We start from the raw sequence: 18087 nt of genomic DNA, 5'->3' as shown, positions 1-18087 counted from the left end.
AAGTGACTAAAAACGACCATAAGATGAATAAGAATATATAAATAGCTTTTTTTCTATTAGGCATTCCACATTTCATTATCTGTGTAAAATTTTATTTGCTTTTCAACTAGCCTTGAAAGGAAATAGTGTGCACATTTAATTTGTCACTCAAATAGTTAAAAGTAAATTTACCATCTACTAGAATCATATAAACATAGAATCATCCAGGTTGAAAAAGACCTCAAAGATCATCAAGTCCAACCACCAACCTGACCTACTGAGTTTCACTGCTAAATTACATTCCTCAGTGTCGTCCACACACCACCTCTGTGATTTCCTCCAAGAGAATACAGGAGGCAGCCAAGCCTTGAGGCTGAAATACCTAAATTTTCACTCACTGTTCTGTAATGTACCAGCAAAATTAACTCTTTTGTAAACATAGTATGTTAACAATGAATAAAGAAATAGAAAAAAAAAGAAAAATGTCTTAGGAGACACATCAGAAAGATCTCCCAAGCACAAAAGGGAGTGAAAAGGCACTACTTGTCACATATGGAGGAAGAATTAGGAACTACATGTTCTAACAGTTTTCTAATCATACTACTCACAATAATTTAAGCGTAACTTTGAGGACTATGTCTGAGTATTACACATACAGGCCCATCTTCCAACAAGATCTCTCTCTTGTGTAATATATAAATCAAATGGTGGGTAGGAAGCTAAGCTTTTATCCTCCATTAGAAAAGCAAATTTGTGCTTTAATCATGTTGTTCATCTTGTTTACTAACTCATTTTGCTCTACATAGAATATACAAGTAAAAAACTTATTCTCCAGAAGAATACAAATGCCTGTAACAAAACAACAAAACCAGAAACACTCTTAGTAAGATGTCTATGACATTCCTCACATTTGACACGTATGCTAATTGAGTAGTTATAGTAGGAGGGGGTGGGAGGGAAGAGATTAATATAATTTACCACTGATGGTATAAGCATTTTGAAGAGTAAGGACATTGCAAACCTTCCTTTATTTCTGCGTTTACAAAAATAATACAGAAAAAAAAAATCTTGCAACAGCTATACTTTCTTCATTCAGAGGACAGAGCTAAGAGAATTTATTCACTACTCCAGTAATTCTGTGCAGAGGCAAGTAAACCCATCCTGTATTTTAACTTGTTTCCTGATGCTGGTGAATTGGTGTTATGTTAAAGCATGAAGCCATTCAATGTTAAAACGAATCTCTTTGTTCAGTGCATAGTCCAAGTATTAAAAAGAATATGCCTTGTAACATTTGCAGCACTTCCAAAAATTAATCATTTAAATAAGCAATATTTCAAGCTTTTCAGAAGAGGCTTATTTTGGTCTTTGTTGATGCTTCAAATAAGCATGCAGCACTTAATCATTTGTTTTTTAAGTGTGAAAAATACATCACTTAAAATGCTAATACTGCTTTATGTCAAAAAAGCATATAAAATAGCACAAAATGATTCCACTCCGAGATTGGTTCTAACTGAAAAGACAAGCATGTGTTTTCCTGGCACATGAGTTTAACTCATTAAAGTGCAGGGCATGGTACTGAAGGAGAGAAGTGGGGATTCTGTTCTTTTTCGAAGATGAACGGTTGAATGTTTAAAAAAAAAAACTAGAGAATTCAGACGTAGATCTCAACAAGAAGAGGTTTCCAGCTCAGATTTAACACATGGTATTTGCATTTTTAATGACATGTACTATTACTGTGGCAACACAATCACAATTTAACAACATTTAACAAACCAAAAAAAAAGAAAAAGACACTTACACATCCATCATGCACATTCAAGGTTGCTTCAAGTTTTAATCTTTGGATAAACTCTCTTCTCCCTGTGAAGAAAAATACTAGTTACAACACCCTTTTAGAACAGTAACATGAAGAACTAATTAAAATCCTACTAATGGACACTAGCAGGTATAAACCTAAACAACAAAGAAACAGAATATAATGCCAGTCTTGAAACAGTTCATATGGTTTTCATTTCACAAATGCTAAGCATTACATTTGCTAACTCTTCCACCACTTTTAAGAACGCAGAAATGGTGACATGCACAGTTCACAGGTTGATGGCTGCCCTGAAACTAATTGCTGCAGCATCAAGAATAATCCTGTGGGTTTTTTTTGTCAACTTTGCTGAAGACAGCAAGTATGTCACAGTTTCAGAACTATGACATTTTGTATAAGGTATACGAAAGAGAACGTGTTTAGGTCTCCAGTAAAATATCATCTCATAATTTCAGCAAAAAAAATGGAAGACCTTAGAAGTATTATCTACATCTCTACATTTGCTCTTAAGCTAGAGAAAACCCAACTTCAGTTTTGTTATTAACGTTGCATTTTGAAAAGCAAAAGTGAAGTCCAGTATCATTGCATTGGATAAGTACATGAAGGACTAAAAAAAGAAAAGGAAGTTTTGGAAAGGTGACATAAAATGTAGAGATGAAGGAGAGCAAAAAAAAACCCCACACAAATCTATGAATGTATATTGGCTACAAGGTCCCATGAACTTGATGCACTTATTCCCTGCATGTTAGCTGCAACCCAACTGTACTTTATAACAATACTATAAAGGAACAGTAAAAAAGACATCTTGAAAGCAACTTCACCACTTCCAGAAGTCCTTAAATGAAAATTGGAGGTATTTGGTTAGACTGCCTTTGCATCATGAAGACAGGTTAAAATGAATGTAAATAATTCCTGGAAAGTACTTAAAAAGGCAAATATTGACAAGCCTGATCTTTCTACTTAAATCCTAAAAGCCTGTAGACTTTAAGACTATTATATTTTCTATTGTCCATAACTCTCAGAACAAAACCATAGGTAAGATATTAGGTGCTACTGTTTCTGAATACCACAGCTACCGCATTCACTCTGAATTTGTTTTCCCTTGAGGAAACTAAGGAGACATAGAGAGAAAAACTGCAACAGAAGAGAACCCTCCCCACATTCCAGAGCTCTACACTTCATGGTTTTTTTTTGGTTCATATCAAATGGGAGGCCGCATCTGGGCACCCAGCCTCGTTGTCTCTGGCATTCCAGTACAAATCCAGAACCATAGTTTCTTCTTTGTGTCTTTACTTATCCCATACCCTCTCCCGAACCAAAAAAAGTCCACCTGGTGTCTGCCACGCTGCTATAGGCCAGACACCTGACAGAGAAGCAGACACAGAACATCAGTGCCACGAGTCCTCAAAGACTCTTCAAGCACTACAGGCTCCAAGCAGGCACAACTGCACCTCAGTAAACGTTCATCCAGCCACCCCTCCATATAAAGACACGCTTTGGAAGCCAGACTTCCACTAATACAGCTCAAGTACCACAGCAGACTGAGGAATATTCTTTTACAAAGCATTGTTTTCTTTTCTTTAAGAGGATGTATGACTGGGTGAGATCATTATACAGCAATTGTTTCTAAGCACATCTAAAGCAGCTCTAAAAAAAACAAATTAAAAACATACTACCTTACTAATTAAGTGGTGTAGTATTCAGCGTTAATCTTTATAGCCTTGTTTGATTGCACTAGCTGTGCACAGAGCAAGAATCCAAAGAACAGCATAAGTTGGGAATCACATGGTAGAGTTAAACTTCTTTCCAATACCCTCTCTACACTGCTAGTGGGCTGCTTTCTACCCATAAATCCAGCAGATTTCAGAGACTGCACAGAGACTAAAGACAAGTGAGAGATGTTGTAGAAATGTCAAAATGTTTTGCCTCCAAAAACCTTTCTTTGTTCAAGGGCTGCTCCAAAACTGATGCCTCAACTTCATTATGTCAACCCACAATATTAGAAGGTGGATGTTGGTGGCACAGCAATAGAGGCAGAACCTTCCCACCAACATCACATTATGTGTTGTTACCATGACAGATGTCAGCAGAGGGGCAGTCTGACAGGATGGAGTCTGACATGAAAGCACACATGAAGCAGATATAACAAATTCCTACACGCAGAAAAAATGGCACCCACTGACATTCATCAATACTTGACAAACGTTTCTGGAGACTAAACAGTGGATGTGGGCCCAGTGATGCAGTATATGGTGCATTTTAGCAGTGGGAACAGAGATGTCTTGAATCATAAAGGCGTTTGCTGTCTTAATTTCTGCACAATCCACTGCCCAGGCAGACAGCAAACAGCACTAGTCACCTTTACCCTTTGCCATCCTCTCCTGTTCAGACATGCTCCCGAACACATTATCCCTCCTGTCTAGACCAGTAACTGGATGACAAGCAGGAGTCTTTACTTCCTAAGCAACCTGTGGTAATTGGTGAAGTAAAATAAGCTAGAAGCAATCCATTCAGTTTTATTCTTATCATTCAAAACTGGAGTCAGCAGAATGTGTTTTCTCCACCCAGAAATAAAAACAGAACTACCTGAACATTTGGATCTGAAGAAAATACTGTTTCTGCATTCACTGATTTTAAAAGCTGGCTTAACAGTCCACAGAAATCTTTGTTCCTCATATTGCAGCAAGGACTTCCATACGTTCACAGGTTTGGTGAAAAAGCTCAGCAGTAAATAGATACTATAATTTTCCGTTATTTAAGTCACCTGAATATTTTTTGTAACTTTCTTATTTTTATCACATTAAATCATTAAAAACAATACAATTTATCTTGCTAACAAGTAGGCTACACTGCTATTTCATTCTTAAGATTCTTTATCACAACTCTTACCACTAGACTTCCCAAAAGCCACATTTCTTCTTTTCAGGGACTCTACTTTTCTGGATGACAAGCATCTTGACAAATCCTTAATTCTCATTCATCTACTGCAAAGGCTACCTGTTCTCTCTGTCCTCCAGCTCACTTATATCTCCCTTCAGCTAAGAACACAGGGGGGATGCAGTCTTTGGACAAACACTCAGAATAATTCTTTGGCCTCAAGACCTCTGCTGACTTTTTTTTCTGCTAACAGTGTGAACAGGCTCTGTAAAAGCCAAAAACAGTTTTGGTGTTTTTTTTTTTGCTTAAATACATGCCACCAGAGAATGAATGATTTAATTCTGAGGGGACACCTTAATACATAATTACTTTTCTTCAAGCAAGGTCTGTTTATGAGAAGATCAAGTGACCAAGCTGTCATGCCACAGATCAGCTCATTGGACATATGTGAGGTTTGTTTTGAAACTCTTGAGGTCAAACTATCTACAAGAAACAAAAAAGCGAACAAGCACTTTGAAAGTTCAGATGGCAGTGGTGACCTCCCTGTGAAGCATTTATGTATCTGCAATCTGGAGAGCTATCAAGCCAGCACTCTACCCACCCATTTTCATAGAATCATAGAACATTATCAGCTGGAAAGAACCCACAAGAATCATCAAGTCCAACTCTTGCCTCCACACAATACCACACAAATGCAAACAGACCCTGGGCAGGGGCAGCTTGGGGCCATGCCTTTTGCCCTGGGCAGCCTGCTCCGTGCCCACCGCCCTGTGGTGCAGCACTGTCCCTCACCCCCAGCCGCCCCTCCCCTGACACAGCTCCATGCCCTTCCCTCGGGCCCTGTCGCTGTCACACAGAGCAGAGCTCAGCGCTGCCCCTCCGCTCCTCTCCTAAGGGGCTGCAGTCACCATGAGGCCCCTCAGCTCCTCTGCTCTGCACTGAATCAACCAGGGCCCCCCTTCCTGGACAACCAAAGTAAACAGCTCCTCACATACTGTGCCCTCATACCCTTACCTGTCTCTGTAGCCCTCCCCTGGAGGGTCTCCAATAGTATCTTACGTCGTGGCACCCAAATCTGCACCCAGTGCTTGAGGTGAGGTCACGCAGCAGAGTAGAGTGGGACAACTGCTTCCTTCTCCCAGCAGTGCAGCACCTGATGCACCCCAGGGTACAGTTGTCTCTTCTGACAAGCAGGGCGCACTACCAGCTCACATTCCACCCAGAACACCCAAGTCCCTTTTTACAGGGCTGCTGCTCCCAACTCCTTGCATCCCAGTCTGCCCAAAGGGCCAGGGCTGCCCCCATCCCAGGTGCAGAATGTAGCACTTGCTCTTCTGCACACAGATGAGAACCACCCACAGATTTGTCCAGATCTTCGTGCAAGGCCTCTCAACCCTCAAGGGAGTCAACGCTCCTCAGAGCTTAGCATCACCCACAAATTTACTTAATACAACTGCCAGATCTTTACTGGAATAATTAATACAACAGCCAGATCTTTATTGGAATAAAGAGTGAAAACTTTAAAGATAAACGACCTTAAAATGGAGCCCCACAGAATTCCATTGGTGACAAGTAGGGCAACCCTCTGACCATAGCCTCCCCTTGTCCAACACAGCCAAGATTTGGTTGCCCTGGACATTCTTAGGGTCACATCACGATGGCCTTATGATATCACGAGCCACCTCTCTGCCAGCTGCGATAAACATGGCAATCCTGATAACAGAACACCAGTTGTGATGCAAGGCAGCCAGGGGCCACAACACCAGCCAGCCAAGGCAGGATAGCAGAGGCCACAGTGCCAGTCAGCCAGCAAAGACAGACCTGCTTTGGAAGGCCAAAATTAAAAAACAAATAAAATGCTTTCCTGCACTACTTACAGTTTTGTGTATTATCTGCAGTGCCAAGGAGTTAATTCTGCAACACAGGTATACACTGCACTGAGCAGAACATGGTTACATGAAAATGCCCATTTTTATTTAGTTTCATTTTTCAACATGCTTCCAAAAAAGAAAAAGCCTCTTGTAGAACACAGACAAATTTAGCTTAAGGAGGGCCTCATCCGGGCACTGGACAGAGCACTCTGGGGCTCTGAATGGACTCCTCCAGAAAGGAAAGCAGCCAGTCACACCCATGTGATATAAAGGTATCTTCAGAGGTCAGAGAGCTTCAGCACTTCAGTCCACATGAACGTCTCCAACCCTACCTCTTGGCATTACACAAAGGAAAAGGAAAACAAAGAAAAGAAGTATGATAGGTTATCCTTTATTTCACTTAAATAAAAGCAGGAATATCCTGAATTACTGAAAATCAACAAGTTTGATCTTACAAATCAACACCACACACTTCTGAAACCACTGGGGATACTGCCACTCGCAGTACAATGATCAATGCTGTTTTCAGGTTTTGTCCATCCACCCATTCTCAAAGACTTCACACTGCTTGAAGACTCAAGGTACAGTGACAGACTCAGTACAGTGATCAAGATTTATATTTTAAATATTTTTTATTAAACTACACTACAGGGCCATTCCCAAGGCCACATTTCATGTATGCACGAAGCATTGCTCTGATGCACTCATCACACGAACTGCAATATGGGAAAGCAGTCAAAAGAGAATGCATAGATGCTTACTTGTACATTATCACTTCAATATGTTACCCTGCACACAGCGTCCAGCCAACGATGCCTTGCCAACACACCTCTCCAGAGAGCCACCTAACGATGGTACTTCAGAACAGATGACAGCACAAAAGCTCAAGTACGTAAGACCTTTGTATTCACTCCAGATTCTTCCATTGAAAAAGTAGAGATCATTTCTTGAAGAAGGTCTAGACTTTAAAGTGCGTTTGTGCTATACAGAAATATAAGCAAATTTTGATCCAAAGCTGCACCATCACGGTATGTGAAACTGAAAGGTAACCTTTCTGAAAAACACTAAGATCCTGTTTGGCAAATGCATGCTCAATTAAGTCAAGCTGGCTCTTCTCAAGGCCAAGTCCCTCGGTGCTTGCTTGCTGTGACATTTGAAATGCCCTAGTTTAAAACTGAAACGGAGAAGGGCCTGCTCCCAGAACACAGTGTCTCACTTTAAGTGCATTTCAGAATCTCTCATGGACCTCTGGCATAGAGTTTACATGTTTGTGAAGCTGCTTCGTGAGAAGATGACTAGTCCAGTTAGTCTGTAAATGGGTTATTTGGCTGGGCCGTGTCAAACTGAGAAGATATAGGGAGCTCCAAAAGTAATGTCTCCTATTTATTTCCATGGAAATTACTACAAGGAGGCACAATAACACTATTTGACACAGCAAATTCTCATCTATAAAACACCATTTCTCAACACGGCCATCACCATCAGCTGTGTATTTTCACCAGCACCTCCATACTGTGCCTGTAAAAATCCATACCAGCAGAGGGGACTGAGCTTGCTGAATGTCACTGGGTGCCATTTTTTCCACATGGAGGAGTTCAGTGACACCCCTTTGATCCATAGGCACTCCCACATCAGACATCATTCTGTCAGCCCGCCCCTCTGCTGCCACCGGTCACAACGTAACAAAACAGACTGAAATATTGGCTGAATGGTTCAGCCTCTACCCCATACCACCAGCATCCACCTCTGATGTCATGGGTCAACACAGTAACACTGGAGGCATTACTTCTGGAGTACTCCTCACATCTTTTGGTCTGTTTTTCCTTAACAAATAAATCTGAACATACCGTACAGCAAACAGAAGTCTCCATAATACAGTTACCAGGGGTACAGAAAATAAGCAGTGCATTACATTTTGTCAAGAAATACTCAAGTCCTTGAACACACAAATTGAAATCTCGATAAACACGTAACAGCTGCTCAGACTTAGAGCTTCTCCGTTCTATAGGTGCTGAATTTGTGACACAGGAAACCAAAGCAATTTATCAAATGAGAGAGTGAATCAGCAGTAGTGCCAGAAACCAAATCTGTTAGCTCGACCCTCCAGTCCTTTGTTCAACGTACTGTTAGATTCCCTAACAGTTCAGTACAAATGCCCCCCAAAACAGTAACACTGGCCTTTACCAATGTTTAAAAGACTACCTTTCAAAATGCTATAGATAACTGCTTCTTTATGATTTAAGGTCAGAACAGATAACCCAAATTATTCTCTACTATTTATAACTCATCAAGATTAAAGGTCTGGACACTGTACAGAAACACAAAATATTTTCATTTCTGTGAAGAGACCTACTTGTCATTTTAATCTCCAGGAGCTTTGTTACTAAACACTCAGCACCAGATGACCTACTGTTAATCAAGCTTGCACTTAAATCCTAAGACAACTCAGAACAAGCTTTGTGTATTTAGAAGCACAGAACTTTCACATGTTAAGGCAGCAACTACAGAAGGTATGACACTATGCCCAGCATTACAGCCCAGCAGGCCTCCTGGTGAGTATACTGACAGAAAACTCAGTCTCACAAGAAAACCAAAACAAGGTCTGCTGAAATTAAAAATAAATAAATACAAAGTTGGTCCTGTGATGTTACATATACCAGGATAATTAGCAACAGTCCTGGAAAAGACCGTTTTCTTCTACCAAAGCTGCAAGAGTAAATTACTGCAGGTAGTGACACAGATTTGTATGCATTAGCAAAAGTGTCTGCCATTAACTTCCAAATATATTTCAGATTCCAACTGCATCCACTCTTGAATAAAAGTTTCCATCAGGCCCCATCACTCACAAGACCACAAGCATTGTCACTTCAAAGTGAATACTCATGGATAACTTGTTCAATTGTTGTTTGATGTCTACCACATTTTATGCATGGAACGTATGTAATGCATAAAAATCAACTGCATTAACATCAATTTTTAAGGTGTTCACATAGCATATGCGTGCTGTGAATCCCAACTATCTATCCCAAAGACAGCACTTTATCTGCATATTCTAAATAACAACTTGTGAGAGACCAACCATGCCACAGTGGCAAGTACTAAGTGGATTTCATTGACAAGTACACCACATTCTGACAGCTATCCTGTCCCCACTCTGGCTGCCCACAGGAAAGTCCTCTGTGTAGTTCTCGCCACAGATTACAGTTGAGCAGAAGATAAATCCATGTGTTTTTGTGACAGGAGAAAGGAAAATGCACTTCTTATGACACCCAAGTCTAATTAGGGGCTTCAAACTTGATCAATAGCAGAGGATGTCTATGAAGCAGAAACAGGGATATGACTGCCCCAGTGCAGAAGTGATGACTGCTGGCAGCAGAACTGCAACCTTCTGTCACCTCCACACATTCAGACAGACGACTACCATAGCATGGAAAATGGATGCACAGAGAAAGCACACTGCCAGAAACCACACTTCCCTCCCAGTGCCCAGCAGTGGCTGCTCCTTCTTCCCACCAGCCAGCAAAACTCACCACGCAATTATTCCCTGGCTGTTTTTGGACAAAGGTGCTGGGGTAAAAAAAAACAAAAAAACCCAAAACAATAAAAAACAGTCTACTATTTAAAGTTGTCTAAGCTAACTCAATCCACATTTTTAAATAGATTAGAAAGCGATTAGACAGAAGCTTACCAGCATATCTAAGGAGACGTCCCTTCTGGCAAAAATAAAAAAATAAAAAAGCCTTCTGCCTTTCCTGCAAAGGTATCTCAGTAACACTGGGAATTTGGACAGAGTGGAACTGAACTGAAGCTTTTACCATTCCACACACTTACCTCGTTTAAAACACTGTTTAATCCTAGGCAGTATGGGAATTATAAGCCATCTGCTTTGGAGCAAGAAGTGAAGGAGTGACACACAGCGTAACAGATACAGATAAGTATCCCTGTGAGATTACATGTGTAAACACTTGGAAATTGCCCAGGATTAGAGTTTAAAAATAGGTGACGTCAAAAGCTGAAGCAGAAATCTGAGTCTTACTAGTAGATGACTATCAAGCAACACTGGTGACATAAACTGAATTATAAGTGGGCATTAAAAATTAAGGGAAGAAAAAAAATCAAGTCTTACTTTTAAAAGATGTTTGGTGCATTAGATTGCACACTTTCATTCTTTTTCACTCAAGAGCATTTTCAGGGCATAAGCAATAAAAGCAAATGGAACCTCATTTTTCTTCCTTTCTTAGGAAAGGTAGATAATGGCAACTCGCTACAGAAATAGCCACAAACCAATACAACCTAAATAAAGAAGGTTTTGCATGATAGCTTCCCTATATTGGGCAAGTTTCAGTAGTTGAACAGAGCTAGACAAATATCACCACTGCCTCATATCACGTTCAGTTCACAGGGAAAAGAAGGATGAACCTCATCTTCCCCAGGACACCTGCTAAATAGAAAGCAGCAGCATCTACGTGTTCAAGTCTTCCAAGAAAAGCTTGCACTCCATTCAAGAAATACATTAAAATTCAGTGGTGGTTATCTGATTCTGTTTCACTGTATTTATATTCAGTATTTATTGAACCAAGCTACACTAAAGCATTTGTGACATATCTGAATCAGTAACTCATTGAACCTCAAAGACGGACAAGAAAAAGCTGAGACTTCCACTTCATTAGTGAAAACTCCAGCTTACTTTGAAGGCTGGCATACTTTATAACAGACTGATCTTCTTCCTCATTGCCAGGATGAGACTAGTTTCAAGTATCAACAAGTTCTTGATACATGATCAGCTATATCCCACTGGGCTATTTCAGGGACACTTAAATCAAAGAAGACCAGGAACCACAAGCAAAGTCACAACAACTCATCATATTGCAGTGCAACATTTTAGTAGCGACTACACACTTAGGCTCAAAGGTCTGACCTCATGCAATTAATGGAAACAACCCAACCAAAGGAAGACTACAGAGAAGGAAAAGGAAAAAAAAATAGAAAAAGGATAGCTAGAGAGATCTCCTACATCACTGCTCCATCCTGAAACATGTGTCTGCTCCAAAAGTACTGCCTCCTCTGTTATACTGTTGGCCACAACATCAGAGATGGATGTTGGTGGGATGGCAGTAGAGGCTGAACCTTCTCACCAGCATTCTGTAACACGTTGTCTGTGTGTAACAGATGGCAGCAGAGAGGTAGTCTGACACGACGGCGTCTGACATGGAAGCGCATACAGAGCAAAGAGGTGTCACTGAATTCATCCATGTGGAAAAGATACCACCCACTGCCATGCATTGACACTTACTGAGCACTGATGGAGACCAATCAGCAGATGTGAGTACAGTGACGCACCGTGTGGCATGTTTTACCAACATGAGAGACGAGCCACATTCTGGGCAGCCATGCGCAGCTGTCACACCACAGAATGAAGAGTATCTCGATCAGCTCATCTGTGCAAACTAATGACTGTTGAAAAACAGCCATTTGTAGCTAAGCACATGCTCTATCAAACAGTATTGCTGTGCCTTTTGTATCTACTGTAGTTCCCATGGAAATATGCAGGAGGCATTACTTTCAGAGGAACCTACGTACAAATCCAGTACACAATTTGTTTTTGCAGAAAGAGACAGCTTTCATGTATCCTAGACTCATTATCACAAGATCAAGGTGCAACAGAACGATGAAGCTGTCTGAAATACTCTGTATCAAGAAACAGGCAGTCATTTACAAAGCAAAAACATTTATTCTGTACAGAAAGTCATTAAAAGCACGCTGTATGAATTTCTAATGAAAGTACTGCCATCGAAAAATGAAAGGTACATAAAGTGCACACGAAGCTATAGACTCCAGCTGTCCTCATGGGAAGATTAAGACTCCAAATTATATGAAACAAGCAATATTTGAATCCTAAGACTGAATGTAATTCAAACAGTCTAATCAAATACACAAAGCATTGGGACTACAGCACACCATGACATATACTTACGTATTAAACTATATATATACATATATAATTACATGTTCCTGGCAACCATGAACATGTGTGATTAACGCTCAGTGCACAGTTATTACAGATAATACAATCCCTTAAAAAAGTTCACTGGCATAGCTTAGCTTGTATCAAGCAAAGGTGACAAAACTGTAGATAACTTAATAAGACTCTTGTATTTCCAAAGCACAGAAAATCAGTTTTTCCACAAATTAATAGATATAAGCTGAAGCTGCATTCCTATCAATCTCACTCTCCTATTTCAGAACAGAGTGATCAAAGCACCAAGTAATCCTATATTCCAAGTATCAATTTTCTGTTTAACAGAAAACAAACTGAAGTGACTGCCAACACTGCAATTTCTGCTTTGAGAAGCAGGATGGGACAAAAATAAGGAGACAGAAACAGTAATACAAAACTTAACAATTAAATCACAGGAGTATACAAGGAAGAGGTAACGGAGGTCAAGCCAATGGCATCATTATCTATGAGCAAAGATCACTGAGACAGCAGCAGGACAAGGTAGTGAATTTACAGCCATGTGGCACTGTGCTGTGGACTACTTTCAGGCTTTCAGGTGCAACCAGTTTCTGTGTCTCTATTTGCATAGTTCAATTAATCTACAGATGGAATAACGTAGAATAACTTCACCAATGTAGAAAGCCAGCACATGAAACCCTCTTAATTTAGGTTACACTGGTTATAGCTATTTCTGTAGTGAGTGCCCCTTATGTACCAAATAACAGCTAATCAGCTTTCCATCATGTATTGCCTTGCCCAGACGATTCTGCTACACTCTGTTTTTTGATATGCACATGCACTGTGCCTTTCTGTTATCTGGTAACAGCGTCAGTGAGACAGTAACATAGAATTTGCTCCAGACATATTCTCTTCATTAAAATCCTCCAAAGCCAATTTGTTGTCAACATGTCTTGATAACACTGCTCTTCCAATTGCCCACCCGTATTTTTTTAGAGGACAAGACTCCCTAAGCATGGCGTTCTTACTGACAGAAAAACAAACCAACAAAACATAACGAGTTTAAGGCGGTACCAATCACTCTACTCTCCAGCATTTTAATAATTAAAAAGCCAGCATTCTTTTCCTGCGGTGTTCTGGTATGCCTTCCTCTGTATAACCACTGAAAATCCAATGGCCAGTCCAAATTTCCTGCCAGAGGTATAACAGACTGGGCGTATTAAAGGTATTTGGGTTTGTTCCAAAGATGTATTTTCCTCTCTTTCATTCATTATCCTGAAAATTTCAATTCCGACTGTGGCAGTTTCTATTACTCAGAAAACATCGCTGACAAAACAAATTTGGGGAGCTCAGTTGTCTTGTCTGAAGCCCTCAGTCAGTCTCACATCACAAAGCACAGAGCTGGCTTCCTGGGCACAGAACAAAGCGCAGTGGAAGATGAGACCAGCAAGTTTAGCCATTTACATTAAAAAAGCAATCAAACAGGTGAAATTATAGAGCTCCTTTTTCAGGCAACAGTTAACTTGCCAGATTTACAGAATGAAAAACAGCATAAAACACCTCTCCCAATTATTGTTTTTTTAGCTGTGACAAATACAGTCCCTTTAATTTATGCTGGAGAAGAAAATTAATGCAAGAGGTTTAAGACATGAAATGTAACAGCACACCTGAAAATACCAAAACATCAAAAGTATAATACAAAGAATTAAAAGAATTAAAGAAGAAGGGCCCATGAAATACCCTGTGACTATCTCCAAGTCTGCAGCAGCATCAGCTACAAAGCTCCTACCTTGAAAGCCGTTTGACTTTAAAGCAATGCCCAATCCTACCCACCTGCAGTAAGCCACTACTGGTTGTACAAACTGCCAGTGTTACCAACTGTAAAACAGCCCACAATAAAACTGCTGGGGTTAGCCACCTTGCTCTTCAGCACTACCTACAAGCAGACCTGCTTCCACTCTGAGATGAGTTTCAGCTTTGCCACGCACACCCTGGTTCAGAGGGGGAGCTAACGACGCCTGATTAGAAAACCGGAGAGGTTGCTGAACTATTTGCATGATATGTTTCCAGTCCTTCCTGTAGCAAAAGCTGCTGAAGGTTAACAAAATTTGACCACAATTAACCTCACTATTGGTTTGCTTACAGTTAATTTGCAGATCTCAAACCTTTCCTAATTCTTACAAAACAGCATTTTCACTAGTGTTATAAACCACACACCTTGACAAAAATATACCCTAGCATATGAGAGCTTTCTTTGAATAGGTGAAGTTCAGCAGGCAGCACCACAGCACTATCATCTCTAACAAATCTCAAAAGCTCTAAAAATTCATACTACAAAAGAAGGTGGTAGAAAACCTGATGCCAGCAAGAGTATCAGAGGCCAGGGAGAATTTACTTATCCAGAAACTCGCTCTCACTGTCTCAAGCACAATTCCTGACATTCATTCTGAGCAAAACCTTGCAATCGATCCCTCCCTGCAAACTACTTTAGACTAATAAAGTTCCTGCAGATAACCCACTCTGACAGTTAAAAATAAAATAATTAATTAAAAAGAAGTCTTCGGTCCTCTTCATGGCCACATGGAGCCTCAGCAGCACGACCCTCACAGAAAGCAAATAAAGCTGTCACATTAAATACTTCAGAGGAATTATGGATCCACTTCCTTCTTACAAGGACAGCAGGCTGTTACTGCTCCAGACACATAATTACACGCTATAGTTAACCTACATGTAGGCTCTCATTTTGGTAACACCCAACACTTCAGCTGCTATCAGAACTGATTCAGGACTACTTAGGAAAGTAGAACGTCTCTGAATTTGTTCCCCTAAATTCATTTGCCAGTTTCAAAGCAGAACTTAAGTAGGATACTACTGCTTACAAACACTGTTTTTCAATGTACGAGCCCTGCGATGCTTCCAACAACAAAGGAGTGTGAAGCTCAGTTTCCACCAGGACCCAGCAGTAGGATTCCTCCCATCAGCATCAGACTAAGATGAAGGCCAAAGTGCACCAGAGCACAGAGTGCTTCTGCCAGCCTCCTGGAGCAGCCTGGCTTTCTCTGGACACTTCAGATGCAAGCACTGTTTGAAATGGAGACTAATTAGCCTACAAATGCTGAAGAAAACGTAGCTACCACAGATATACTGATTTTCCCTCTAGCACCACAGAGAGAATTCCTAATGGATGATGATGTCCAGAGGGCACATCCCAGGCACAAACATATTTGCCTACTTCCACTGGACTAGACTTTGCAACTTTGTCCCAAAATGACCACGTTTCAGGGCAGCTATTGGAAAATCTTGCAAAATCAGGCAGTTTTGTAAGGATATAAATTCTCAGAGTGAGCCATCTGCATGGGGAGGCACAATATGATGTGCAGATCCCTCTTGGAGCAGCTGTTTTTGAGAGCTGAAAGGGGCTATAAATAGAGTGCCACTTGATTGCCATTTCACATGAAACCAAAACGCAGAGTAAATAAGAAACAGTTTGTTCTTAGATATATCCCTCCAACACACAGGCACCTAAGTACTCCCTGTATTTTATTTGGTAGCATAATGATACTATCCTAGCCAATGGTTCTCTGTACAGTTATCATTGGTAAACACAATGTGTCTTCCAGTGCATTATTAACTGCGTTGTTAGGTTTTTGCTGTGAGACCTTTCTTCTGCTTTGCTGTCTGAAAAAAGTGGCCAGCAGCAAAAAATACATAGAGCCTACTTTATTTTGTATAACCGTTTTGACAAATTTACCAAAAAAGAGAAGGAAAAAAAATAATAAAAGCATGGATGATACATCTGTTTCACAGGATTCCTGCTAAGCCAAACCAAGACGGCTGCCTTGCCTTTGTTTAACTCTCAGGCTGCTTCAGCAGCCTGATAGATACAAGCTTCACTCCCAGGACAGATGTGCTTGGGGAGGACCAACAAGAACCATCACCCACCTGACTTCAACACAGCCTCCATCCACACAGCAACAATTCTATGTACAGCTGCTGATGTATGGAAAGGAGAACACGCCAGAACTGCACATGAAAAGCACAACATGCCTGCCATGGGTTAAACCCAGACATAAGCAGACCCCCCCGACAAGCAGTACCACCAGTGGGTGCATTAAAGCAGTAAATACCATTTTGAGTACAAATGTGTTGGTTCTACAAGACAAGCTCACCACACGCTAACAGCAGAACGTGTACATTCCTTAAAAAGTGTAAGGAATGAACACTTGTGACCAACAGTGACGATCTTAGCACGAATCCAGCAGGGTGCCAGTCCCAGGGAACATGTCCTAACGCTACAATGCTACGGGAGACATGCAGGTTCAGTCAACAACCCTAACATTAAGATCTTACTCCAGACACTAGAGTGATACCGTTTGTAATTGGAATTGCACAGGAGCAGCGCTCTGCATAGATCGTCATAAACTCAGGAATGGGAACGGCATGGAGCTGTGTCAGGGGAGGGGCAGCTGGGGGTTAGGGACAGGGTCTGCACCACAGGGCGGTGGGCACGGAGCAGGCTGCCAGGGCAGAGGGCACGGCCAAAGTGACAGAGTTTAAGGAACATGGACACCGCTGTCAGATATGGGGTCTAGATTCGGGGTGGGGCGAGGAGTTGGATTCAGTGATCCTGGTGGGTCCAACCCGGGATGCCGTGCTCCAGCAGCACCCGGAAGACGCGGCGAGCAGCGCACGGCTGTTCTCGGGAGCGGGAATCGCTGCACCCCGGGGCACGGAGCCGGGGCTTCGCTGCCAACGAGCCCACCAAAGCGACAGCTCCGCGACGGCTCGCGTTAACAGCAGCCACGCATCCAGCCCCGTGCCCAGAGGGGGTGGGGGGAGGGGGTTCCGAGGCACGCACGCACCCTCCGCCATTACCACAGAACACCGCCGGCGCCGTTCCCTCACGTGGGCGGCGAACGCGGCCGCCCCACCGCCCTCCGACAGCGGACACGGGCGGCCGTGAGGGGCGGCCCCGAGCAACAGTTTGCCCTCCCCCCACCCTCGCGGCGGGAGGGGCAACTCTGCGGCCGGGCCCCGCCGCGCCCTTACCCAGGTAGTGCCGCCGTAGCAGGCCGGGCTCCTCCAGCCCCAGGCTCCGCTTCCTCACGTCCCACAGCAGGTGGGGGCAGCGGCCCCGGGACATGGCCCCGCGCGGGGCCGGGCGCTCCGCTGCTGCCGGCCGCGCCGCGAGATCACCATGGAAACCGGCGCCGGCCCGCGCCGCGGCACCGACCGAGAGAGAGCGGCGGACACAGCGAGCGAGAAACAGCGGCGGCGGGGCCGGCGGAGGCTCCGCGCCCCGCCCCCATGGCGCCTCGCCCCCATGGCGCCCCGCCTTCCCGAGCGGGTGGGGAGGGGGGAGAGGTGTGAGGGGCGGTGCTCCGGTACGCACCGCCTCTCGCGAGAGTTGGAAGCCCCGCCTCGTCGCTGGGGCGGTGAAGCCACAAGGTGGCCATCTTAGGTCCGGGCGCGCGGTCGCGGGCGAGAGTTTAGCGCGCCGGCCATCTTGATTGGGGGCGTAAAGCCGCCTCCGCGGCCATCTTTGAGCCGGGCACCGGACGGCGCTCGCGCCCTGCCCAAAGAAGGCC

At 42.7% G+C, this 18087-nt stretch overlaps 1 protein-coding gene across 6 annotated transcripts in view; it reads right to left on the bottom strand.

Moving 5' to 3' along the window:
• The window catches only part of DCAF6 (DDB1 and CUL4 associated factor 6), a 69543-nt gene extending 51765 nt beyond the window's left edge, over positions 1–17778 (bottom strand). For 3 of the 6 annotated variants that reach the window (XM_065741889.1, XM_065741891.1, XM_065741893.1), the window contains exons 1-2: positions 17549–17778; positions 1778–1839 (exon numbers count right to left, since the gene is read on the bottom strand). In XM_065741889.1, coding sequence (XP_065597961.1) covers positions 1778–1839; positions 17549–17642 — 156 coding nt within the window. In that variant the 5' untranslated portion in view covers positions 17643–17778. The remainder of the gene's footprint in view (positions 1–1777; positions 1840–17548) is intronic. The other 3 variants (XM_065741892.1, XM_065741894.1, XM_065741895.1) reach the window with 2 other exon arrangements.
• Between the last annotated feature and the right edge of the window lie 309 nt (positions 17779–18087).

This window comes from Cyrtonyx montezumae, unplaced genomic scaffold (genome assembly GCF_038088225.1).
Source record: "Cyrtonyx montezumae isolate F1298 unplaced genomic scaffold, pur_monq_1.0 scaffold_3, whole genome shotgun sequence".
Taxonomy (NCBI): Eukaryota; Metazoa; Chordata; class Aves; order Galliformes; family Odontophoridae; genus Cyrtonyx; species Cyrtonyx montezumae.
The sequence above is the reverse complement of the archived record's forward strand: the minus strand, read 5'-3'. Positions and strand labels throughout refer to the sequence as shown.